Source organism: Gallinula chloropus, assembly GCF_964237585.1.
Source record: "Gallinula chloropus genome assembly, chromosome: 9".
Lineage (NCBI taxonomy): Eukaryota > Metazoa > Chordata > Aves > Gruiformes > Rallidae > Gallinula > Gallinula chloropus.
In genome coordinates this window covers 6,849,327-6,860,757 of record NC_140094.1, presented here as the reverse complement: position 1 = coordinate 6,860,757, position 11,431 = coordinate 6,849,327, and the positions used below count along the sequence as shown (strand labels likewise).

Below are 11,431 nucleotides of genomic sequence, written 5' to 3'. Positions count from 1 at the left end.
AGAAACCCTTTCAGGATTCTCTCCTTACATGTATTTTCCAGTCTCTTGTGTCAAGCCCATCAAGGCTGGGACCTGTCCCAGCCACAGTCTGATCTGCACCCACTAAGACCCTGGGAATCTATTTTTAAAGCTTCCAGTTTTGAAACACTGCAAAATATCTGATAACATTTTTAGCGAGTGAAAACTCTTGACTGGCACCAGCTAGAGAATATCCTGGGGGATATTCTTCTGAAGGAGGTTCTACCTTTGGGTGGAAAGGCAGCAGCATTTCCATAGGAGGCTGAAACTGCTGAAGCACTTTGACCGTCAGATAGTCCTAATCACACCGGCTGCAACGGCCCAGGGGAAACAAGTAGCCAAAAGTTTACGATAAATTCATGGTGATGATAACGTATAATAAAGTGTGATAAGCCCTGTCCTTATCATGTGAGTAACACCTCTGGAGCATGCAGAGAGGCACAGAGATGACAGATCTTTCCTAATTCATATTTGGGGGAATATGGGAACAAGATGAGGGGCTTGTAACACGCATCCTCCCTGTGCACAGACTTCACCACAGGAACTAAAAGCAAGCACATCTCTCTGGCCTGGATGAATAACCACAGCTGCTGCATGCCATTCACTCCAAAACATTTGGTGCCCCCCTGCACTGCCTTACCCTGCTTGTCACTGCCCTGAGACCTTCAAAGGGTCCTGGGGGATGGAATCCCTCCGGAAAGGTGCTGCATGAGACAGAGCCTCTGTGCATCTGGGCAGCTCATGGCCACATACTCCCACCATGGCAGTTAGCAGACAGCATCAATGCTGCAGAGAGCACTCCCAAAAGTTTGCAGCCACCATAGGATAAAGCCATTCACATGTCAGAGACAAAAGCCTACACGGTTGTACCCCCAACCATTCCCCTTTCCACTGAAGACAGCATGGGGTATCCTGAGAGGTTTGCATCATACTACATTATTTCTTATTACTGCATCCTTCGGCATTTCACACTTTTCTTTCTAGTGATTTGTATTTACACTCATTTAGAGGTCATTTCACCTGTATCTTACGTGTCTGACATCAAGCCTGAGCGACACTCTGTTGTTTCATAACATGAAAGGAGAGCAAAATGTGTTCCTGTATGGGGAGCTCACAGGATGACATCAGCTTGCCAGCATACAGATCCCAGCTGGGACTGAATGGCAAACGTCTTGCTCCTGTGCACTGTATTAAAATGAGCGACCTTAATTTGCTGCCCCTGGAATAATAAAGTGCACCTGATGAAGGAGTGCTGACTCAACAGTTCGGGATGCCGGGGTTTACACAAACTTACAGTGCTGATGGATCCCTGACCACTTGAGCGAGCTGACATCACCATTACAGAATAAGTTGCTAAGTGGATCAATCAGGGGAAAGCACCCGATTTTCCTGCGATATCATTTGAAGTAAATGTTAAATTTCTTCAGCTGGGTCTTTAGTTAACCATATTACCGTGACAAATATTTCTTTGTCTAGCATAAGTAATTAGAATTTAATCGCTTTAACTGCATCTTAATTACCCTAAATGAATTGCAAAGACATTTAATAGCAAAGATTAAATTGCCTTAATGAACGATTTTTGCGACTACATCAATATTTTACCCGTGTTACCGCTTCCCGGCGCCCGCCCCCCGCCGCGGCGGCGGAGGCAGCCCCCGGCCCCTGGGTGGCGCCCGCTCCCCGCCGCTGCCCAGCATGGGGGCCGCGCCGCGCTCCCCACCGCACCGCTCCCCACCGCACCGCTCCGCACCGCTCCGCGCCTCATCTCATCTCACCGCACCGCACCGCTCCGCTCCGCTCCGCTCCGCGCCTCGCCTCGCCTCGCCTCGCCTCGCCACCCAGCCGGGTAGCACTGCCTGCTCCGCTCTGCTCCGCTCCGCCAGGAAACGCTGCCTGCTCCGCATCCGCACCGCCCAGCCGAGAACCGCTCCTCGCTCCGCGCAGCTTCACGCCGGGAAGCGGCTGCCCCGCCCCACACCGCACCGCGCCCGAGGAGCGGCGGCCGCCCCGCCCCGCCCCGCCGCGGGGAGCACCGAGGGCCCCGCCCCGCTCCGCTCCCAGCTGCGCGGGTTTTACAGGGCGCGTACTGGTGCGGAGCCACATCGGGCCGGCCTGCCCTGGGCTGCGATAGAGCTTCGCCCTGGCACGATGCCGCCTGCGTCGAACGGTGCGGTGGGAACGAACCCTCCAGGCCTGGTTAATCCGCGCCTCTCTGCTGCTCCAGCCCGAGGCTCTGCTGCAGACGCCGAAAATTGAGTTTCTGAGCGTTGGAAGTGACGCGATCCATTGCAAAACCTTTGCTCGGACGTTGAGGGTGGTCAGATTTACTTGAAAACCTGGCCAGCTTCTCAGGCTCCTTTCCTAAGGACCCACCTGCCCCTTCCCGCTTTCCCCGCTACAGTTCTTAAGCCCCCAGCCAATATATCCAAAAGAGCGAGATATGTCTCAAACGAACAAGAAATACGGCAGTGATGACACAGAGAAGTCCCCCCGTTTCCGGGGGGGCGGGGGTGCTATGGCAGGCGTGTAGCAGCCTGCCTCTGTGCGGGGAGGGCTGCGGACCTGCGGGGAACCTGCCTGCACCACCGATGGGGAACTTCTCCCCGGCACAGCCAGGATGTACCTTAAAAATGTAACCTTAGAGCAGATTCGCAGCAGCAGCTTCGGCACCCACGTCGCTAAGGAAGAGGCCCCCGTGCCAACTGATTTCATGCTTTTAGCCGTCTGTAAGTAGCAGCATTTCTAACAGTCCACCAGCAAGTGTTTGCACACACCAAAGCTGGCGTCACACAGCAGCTCGTGATGCCACTCGCACGCTTGTGAAGCAGCAGTCCATCGCGTTTTAATTGTCATTTGTGCTGTACATAAAATGTTACCACTGAGACTCCCTATCGCCCTAAAACGGGGAAAAAAATCAAAACTACTGTTGAGCTAATAAATTGTCCCTATAAATTACCCTTTCAGCATCGTAAAACTGACCTCCTCTTAAGCAAAATGGTTCAAGTAAGCTGTACTTCCGAAGAAAGTAAGTATCGGTCGCTTCTCTGTCAGTGTATGATTTATCCAGATAGATTTATATTTTAAATGCGAATCAACATTTATCGATTTGATCATGGAACTAGCCGACATGATGCCGGGCTATGTCCCCGCTCGGTCCTCAGAAAAAACTCTCCTCGGTGCCCGCAGTCTTCAGATTAAAGTCACCAGCACCTCGAGCAAAAGCTCCTGCGCTTAAGAGTCAACTTAAGTATCCCTCAAAACGAACTTGTCCCTTGTGTAGAGGTTATGGGGCTCCTTCTACTGCACAGAGGACAGGTAAAGCCTGCTTGAGGCAGAGCCTGAGCTTTGGTTTAGTGCCGGTACATGCAGACGCAGGCACCGATGCGTTCCTGGATCGTGCATTCCCGGATAATTTTGTCTCACTGAGAGCATCACGTTCCTTCCCGGCTGTGTATCGGGCAGCTCTCACGCTGCAGCCCCGGCAGCGCCCGGGCTCCCCACCCGTGCACCTGCGGCGGGCACGGTCCCGGCGCCGCGCCCCTCGCCGCTCCTCCCGGGGCATCCCGCCCCCTCGGTTGCGGGGCAGGTCGCGCAGAGTGACAGCTGTGCGGAACTCGCTTCCCTTCCACGCGAGGGTGGGAACGCATCCATCCATGAACCAGGTCCGCTGGCCGGGACCGAGCGGGTCCCGCTGCCGCAGCGCGGCCGCACCCGCGGGCGGCCCGAGCACACCGCCGCGGGAGGCGGAGGCACAGCCCAGCCCGGCCCGAACAGCAGCAGCGCGGCCCTAATTGCGGGCTGCCGGGACGTGTAACCGATGCGGCGCCGCTCGCCGTCGGAGCTGGCAGCCGTGGGGCGGCTCGGGAAACCCCTGCGGCCGGCCTCCGGCGGTCTCGCCCCGAAACAGCAGGGCCGGCTTCGCTCCGGCCGGCCGCGGGGCTCGCCCGGGAGAGGGAGCACCGGGAGCTGGGCTGCGCTGCCCGTAGCTGTCCGCGGTGCTGAAGCCGGTCCGGGCCGAGCCGCACACGGGAGGGAGCGGGGTGCCAGCGGACGCAGACAGCCGAGGCGCCGGAGCAGGACACTCGTCCAGGATGCACCCCAGCCCGCAACGCTCCCCGGAACCTCCGCCTCCCGGTCCGGCGGACCGGCCGCCGCCCGGTTCGGGCAGCGTACCCGGGCCAGCGGGGACGGCTCCCACCCGCCGGCGGTCAGTAGATGGCGCAGAGCCCCCGGGAACCGAGGGGCGATGTGCGAGGGCTGCAGGCGTGTCGGTGGCCCCGGCCGGTGGGGGCGCGCAGACGGGGGGGGAAGGCAGGTCTCCATCGCACCCACAGCCCGTCCGTGCGGCGCCCCGGGCCAGCCCCGGCTGTGCCCGCAGTGGGGAGCGGCCCCATTTTGAGGCTGTTTCATCCAAACGGCAGCGAGGGTGGGAATGGGACACGCCTCCCCGCCCCCCTCCCTCCCCTCCCTCCCCTCCCCTGCGGCTCCCCGCCATGCGGCTGCTAATTAAAACAAACAAACAAATAAACACGGGCCGAGCTGTGGGACCGGGGACGGGCGCTGGGCGAGCCCGGCCCGGTGCGAAGGAACGCGGCTCGCCGCCTGGCCCCGCTCCTCCGCCTCCCGCTGGGCAAACATTAACGAAGGGCAAACGCGGCTGTGTGCGAGCGGCTGTAAATCAATCCCGCCGCAAGGACACGGCCGGCAAACAAGCGCGGCTCCCAGCGCCCGCCCGGCTGCGCACCGGGCGCTGCGGCGGGGCACGATCGCTCCGGGGGCTGCTCTCCTACCCTTCGGTCCTACCGGGCCGCCGCTCCTTGCCTCGGCACCAGCCCTGCGCCGGCAGCCGCGGAACGGCCGCGGTGCGCGGAGCCAGGCCCACGCCCGTCCCGGCAGCGTCCGGGCGGCGCTCGGGGCGGGGAGCGGCAGGGCCTTCCCGCGGTGTCGGCGGCGAAGCCCCCGGTCGATGCCCTCCGCCTCCGTGATGCAAATGCATTTATGCAAAGTCCCCGCCGGGTAAATATTAAACAGGCCCTAATGAGGCAATCGGGGCCGGGGCGCTGCTGGGGCTGGAGCGGCATCGACCTTCCCCGGCGCAGGCAGGGGCGGCCGGAGGGGCGAGAGGTGCAAACGGCGTTCATTAGATTTCATATTTAATGTGGAAAACGCTCTGATTACAGTATCGATTTCTTTACAGTTAATTTGGCGAGCGTTTCTCGCCGGCTTCCCAAGGCTTCAGCTTAGCCGGGATCCACTTCGGGAGGGAGAAAGAGAAAGAGGAGGGGAGAGAAAGAGCCGCAACTACCGACAGGAACAGCCAGCTCGCAAGGCAAATACCGAGCGGCTCGGGAGGGATGGGCCATCCGCCCCGCCTGAGCCCCGTGGGCAAGCACAGTTCCCCCACGGCCCCCGCTCTACCTGAGCACGGTTCCCACCGCTCCGGGACGGGCTCGGGAAATCCGGAGGGTCGAAACCGCCGCGGAGGGACCCTTCGGGACGAGCTCGCTCAGAGGCTGCACCCGGGCAAACCGGACTCTCTCCCTCTCTCCTGCAGTAGACTCGAAGGGACCTGTGGGGTCCCTTGTAACACCCTCGCCCGTTCCCGAAACGTTTCTCCGCGGCTTTTCGCCCTCGAGCGGATCCCTCCCTCCCCGGCGGGCAGCCTGCGCGGGGCCCGCAGCCGGCCTGCGCCCAGATGCGCTTCGAACAAATGGCTCGAAGCAGATTATTTTTTCCTCAACAAGACGAATCGGGTTTTGCTTTCTTTATGCCCTCCTAACCGCCTCACCACCCCCCCCCCCCCCGCCCCCCCCCCCCCCACACACACTCTCTCTCTATGTAAGAAAACAGCCTGAAATAAATTCCCCATTGAATCCCAGCAGGCTGCAGAAGGGATGCTCGTTTTCTTTGAATTGTATTTTGTTTCTTTTTTTCTGGTATCCTTTCAGTGCCCTTCCAAATGTCTGTGAAGGCGGGGGGAGGGAAAACTAAGAGCGAAACGGCCAAATAGATAAATATTCAGTGATAGAGGGGGAGCGAGAGGGGGACAAAGGAAAGGGAACAGAGAGGAGAAGGAAGAGGGGATGAATAAGATGGAGGCTGGAAGAGGTCAGCTTTGCAATTAGCAGTTCTGCTTACATTTCAAGAGACAGCCCAGGAAGTGTCAAGACCTCAATCCCGCTTCCATGTAACTACCAATTTTTCCTCTATTTGTCGGAGCTTCTGTAATCTGGGAGGTAGGAATCCCCCAGGGACGGCTGGAAGGGGCAAATACTCGAGATAAAGTGCTGGGCAAGCCCGTGAGGCCTAAAATAAGCAGGCAGCGTCCCCCTCACCACCTCCCGGCCCCTGACGGCAGGAAATCAGAAAGAGAAGAAAAGAAGATGGCGAGGGCTCCGCTCCACATATCTATCTACCTGATAATTCTTCTGAGCGCCCGGGAGTGAGTTATAATTTGGATGTGAAATTTAATTTGCGTCGGCTGGAGTAATTTATGGCATTTTGAATTGATGTTCGTACATCAATATCAATCGGGGCAGATTTTTACCACTTAGTAAGATCATCACACATATAAAACCCGCGCAAAATAAAATCGATAGTTTATGCATCTACAGCAGATCGCCTGCAGCGCAGGACGGGCAGCGCGCAGGGGCGCGCAGCGCGGCGCTTCCTGCGCGGGGCGGGGCGGGGGGCTCCTGGGGCCGCCCCCATTGGCTGGGACGCAGCGTTATGCAAATGACCACGTGCTGCGGGGTGCCGGCTCCCAGGTGGGGCAGCGCCAGGCGAAGCCCCCTGCGACGCGCGGGAGCCCCGCGGGGCCCGGCCTGGCTGCGGCGGACGCGGAGACTCTCTGGTGGGGCAGCGCTCCCCGACCCCCACCTCGCCGCCCCGGGCTGCGAGCCCAGTTTCGCCCCGGGGAGGCCGTCTCTGTGAGGTGCCAGCTTTCGGGTTTGGTCGGAAGGGGAAGGCGGAATAATGAGGCTTTGTCTCTCTAACGGGATTACCGGGATCCGTTTATGCGAGGGTAGCGCCGGGGTGGCTGCAGGAAGGGGCGGTTTCGGGGCAGAGGCGAACAATGGGTCTCTCCGGACCCGGCAGCTGGACAGAGCGCTGCCGTCCCCGGCAGACAGCGGCCGCGCCGCGGGGAGCTGCCACCTCCCTCCTGCCTGGCCTTGCGGCCCGGGCTGGCAGAGCTTCCCGGCCGGCAGCGCCAGGGAGGGGATGCCAGCAGGCTCCGAAGCGAGGGGTTGTTTCCAGTATCGATCTATGCAAATGAGCGGAGATTCAGGTCGACCGAATTGTCGTAAAAATACGCTCCAAATCGAAGAAAGTTCGCCTTAGCAATCGTTACGGGGATAGTGGAAACACAAACTCCATCCTCCTCTCCTGGGTAGCACCAGCAAGACGAGGGTTTTTTCCTGATGGGGTGGTTGTTGAGGAAGGGAAGGCGGAAAGGTCATTTTCTGAGAGCTCAGACCTTTGAAACTGACTCCGCAGGAGTGGAAGCCAAAGAGAGCAACGTCCTCCCCACCGGCGCGCAGCACAGGGCCAGCTACAGCAGGGAGGGAGATCCTGCTGCCGGCCCTTCCCAGCACCGCCTCAGGCTTCAGAAACGAGGAGGGTGGCTGGAACAAGGCAAGGAGAACGGTGGTGGCCCAGACGGGTCCCCGCGCGGTCGGGAAGCGTTTCCCAATGCCCACCGTCGCGGTAGTCCAAAGCGCAGGACCGTTTGCGCGTTTGAGAGGAGGAGGATGGGGCCCTTCCCTTATTTTTGTCTGTGAAACGGATCAGTGACCCCGGCTCCAACTCGGATTGACTGTCTCGCGTTCTCCAGGGACAAATTAATGGAGACCTATCACTTAATTAACAAACCCTCACTCACGGCATATTAAACCCGGGCTCTGCGCTGGGAGCACAGGCTGGCGGCTTTGGGGAGGCGGCAGAGGAGGACAGGTACCGAACGGGACGGAAATCTCCGAGCAGACAATACGGGAGCAGCGACACGGATTGCATCTCTCATGCAGAAGCATCCACGCGAAATTCAAACTCCACGGCCTAATGATAATTACAACCAGTGTGGAAAAAAGAAAAACAACCCCAGAACCCGAACCAAACCCCAAACCCCACCAAACCCCAACCTGGTAAAAAAATCCAACAATTCCAGCCGACAGCGCTTCCAAGCCACCATTCCCACGCCGGGCTCGTACCGTTTGTGGGAAAAGCCCCGTCCCAGAACACCTAACCCGACCTGAGTGGGACGCGGTGCTAACCCCGGCCCGAGCCCCGCCGCCCCCGCGACCGGAGCCCGCCGCCGCCGGGGCCGCCGCCCCCAGCACAAAGCAGACGCACCAACTACTCTCGGCGGCGCGTTACCGGGGGCTCCCTCGCACCCCGTCCGTGGGTCGTACCGGACCCTGTACTGCCCGGTCGTTCCGAGAGTCGCCAATTAAAGCATTTCCGCCTCATCCTGCCCGCGCACGGCAGCGCGGACTCCGGTCGCTGCGGGCGGCGGCGCCCCGTTACCGGGCACGCCGGTCGCCGTCCCGCCGGCCACAGACGAGTCTGGCGGGTGCGCCCCGCCCGGGATAACGGGGAAAGCCGGGGCGCCGCAGTGCGTAGCCCAAGATCCAGCATGGCTTTGTCTGGCAGCCGAGAGCGCAGCGCGGAGGAGCCGGACGGTGCCGGTGCGCGGAGCCGGTATAGGGAGCGGGGAAAGAAGAGAAACGGAGCGACGGAGAGGGGGCCGGGGCTGCTCCTCAGGGGCAGGCAGGGACCGGGGCGGCCCGCCAGGGCCCGGCGCCCCAACCCCGCCGCCGCCGTGCCCCGACCGCCCCGCAGCGGGCTCACCTGCCAGCCGCAGAGCAGACATCCGCTGAAACTCCGGCTCTTGGAGCCACTTCCACATCCTGCGGAAGGTCTCCCGGCCGGATTTGAGCTTGCTCCAGGGCTTGGGGTTCCTCAGCAGGTCTGAGAGGGTCCCTTGAGAGCGGCACAGCACCCTCTGGGCGAAGATAGCCTGGGGGATGCTGTACCGCTTGAGCTCGGTGGTGATCCTCTGAGCTACTTCTTTGGTATTGATTTCTTCCATTTGCCCTGAATTACTTCCACTGTTGACCTGCGAACCAGTTACAGAAGGGTTTTGCTCCCTGGCAGAGCCCAGAATCTGCCCGTGGCTCTGGGCATTCAAGTGGGCATGGGGGTGGTGTGGGATCCCGTTGATAGGCACCATGCCAGCGGAGGTGGGGGTGAGGTGTTGGTCGCCATGCCTGGCTAACATGGCAGGGTGGTGGGCTTCAAATCCATTTGGGGTGAGCATTTTCTCGGCGGGCATGGTGGCACTGGGGTGAGCGTAGTGGGGCAGCCCTTGCTGGGAGTTGTGGATGCTCCCCAGGCCCGATCCAGACAACGGAGAGAGGCTTTGCCCCATGCCGGTAACATCCTTATGGTAGGGGGTGTAGAGATTGTTCATAGATGCCAGACCCCTCTCGTCCCGCATGAGCGTGAAGCTGCCGCTCACATTGCCCGGTATCCGCTGGTGGGGGTGGTGGTGGTGGTGATGGTGGTGGTGGTGGTGAGGGAACTTGTCCGAGACGGTCGAGATGGGAGGTAGAGGCTGCAGAGGGGTTAACGTGGTGTAGGTACTGCTCATGCTCATGCCGGGGGGTGTCTCGCAGGCCATGGTCATGGTGGGGTGCAGGGGACCCGTCAGCGCGTGGTCGGGCGGCCGGTGGTGGTGGTGGTAGTCGCCGCCGTCGAGGATGGACGCCATGCCCATGGAGCGCGGGTGGGCCGGCAGGTGGCTGCCGCGGTGGGCCACCGCGCTCCGGTGGTGGGGGCTGCCGCTCATCAGGTCGGCGGCGGCGGGTACCGGCTCATGGCTCACCCCGTGCAGATCGCCGATGTTCTCCATCGCCAGCTGCGCGTTCATCGTCGGCCGTGCGGGCGGCTGGACCGCACATCTATCTGGTGGGCGGCGGGGCGTCCCGGAGCTCTTCGCGGCGGCCGCGGGCCGGTTCCTCCCGCGGGCCGGCGGCGGCGGGCGGGCGCTGCGGGCTGGTGGCGGTGCTGCTGCGGGCTGCTGCGGGCTGCTGGCGGTGCTGCTGCCGGGCTGCTGCGGGCTGCTGGCGGTGCTGCTGCCGGGCTGGCGGCTTTTCCTTCTTTTTTGGTTTTTTTTTTGTAATGTATTTATTCGGTTATTTTTTTTTTCTGTTGCTGGATGACGCCGTCGGGTCGGTTCTAGGCCCCCCGCTCCCTCAGGCCAGGCTCCGCAGCCGCGGCGGGTGTCTGGCCGCGTCCCTCGCCATCTCTAGCCATGGCTCTCACTGCGCTCCGCCGTTTGGACACCGCTCCGCTGCTGCAGCGGCGCGGCCGGCGGCCCGGCGCATGCGCGCGGCACCCCGCCCCCGTCCGCGCCGCCTCCGCCCCCCTGACGTCACCGCCCCTATTAAGGAGGCGAGCCCTGCGCGGCGGCGGCTGTGCTCGGCGGTGCTGTGCGGTTCTGCGCCGCTGCCCCGGGCCGTAGTGGCACACCCCCATCCCCCCTCCCCGCCGGGCACAAAGGGCCGGCCCCCTGTACCCCGCCTCCGCCGGGCGGGCGGCTCCCGGGTATTAGGGCCGGCCGCCCCGCCCCTTCGGTGACTCCGCGTTTTCCGTGAGCGCGGAGCCTCCTCGCCCTCACTTCACCGGGAGCTTCCGGGGGTGAGACCGCCCTGCCCGAGGGCGCCGTGGGCAGTACCCGCTGTGTATTCTGGCACCCCCCTCCCCGCGCCCGCCGGGCCGGGAATCGCTCCTTTGCGCTACCCTGTCGGGACGCTTCCCGTTACCTGGCCTGGGGATGGGCGCCAGGAGCCCTGTGGTGCTCGGTCCCGGGTCCAACCGGGGTCCCCCCTGCACTCCTCCCCGCCGCTTTCCCTCGAAGCTATCGCCCCGTCCCCCCCGAGACTCCCGCTGAAACGGACCAGGCAACGCGATGGGGAGGGACCCCCTCCCGTACCCGCTGGGGTCCCCGAGCGGCCCGGAGGCCGTGCCAGGCGGTGCAAGGCGAGCATATGCCCCGCGGCGCCCAGCAGCCGGACGTGCCGCTGGTTTTCTTTTATTTTTTTCCCCCAAAAGAAAGAAAAGGAGGAGGAGGAGGAGGAGAAAGAAAAAGCGAGCCCACCCGCCAGCCCCCCTCGTTAGCTAAGGTGCCTTTATGCTGGAAGAAAGGGCAGATGTGCCTATTGTTCGCCCATTAACAATAACGAACCACGCCGGGCAGAGTGCAGCGTGTGCGCGGCGCCGAGCGGCGGGAGGGACGGGGCGGGCCGAGACGCGCCGCGGGAGAGCCGCGGGGCCGCAGCCGGGAGGCACCGGGCCGGCAGCGCACAAAGGCCGCCCCGCCCGCCGCCGCTTCCCCCCGCTGCGCCGTCGGGGC

General features: G+C 62.0%; 1 protein-coding gene across 1 annotated transcript in view; it reads right to left on the bottom strand.

Annotated features, from left to right (window-relative positions):
• Positions 1-10,484, bottom strand: part of ONECUT1 (one cut homeobox 1) — a 16,974-nt gene extending 6,490 nt beyond the window's left edge. Inside the window, exon 1 of the mRNA XM_084267871.1 lies at positions 8,866-10,484. Within this exon, the coding sequence (XP_084123997.1) occupies positions 8,866-9,946 (1,081 nt within the window). The 5' untranslated portion in view covers positions 9,947-10,484. The remainder of the gene's footprint in view (positions 1-8,865) is intronic.
• Between the last annotated feature and the right edge of the window lie 947 nt (positions 10,485-11,431).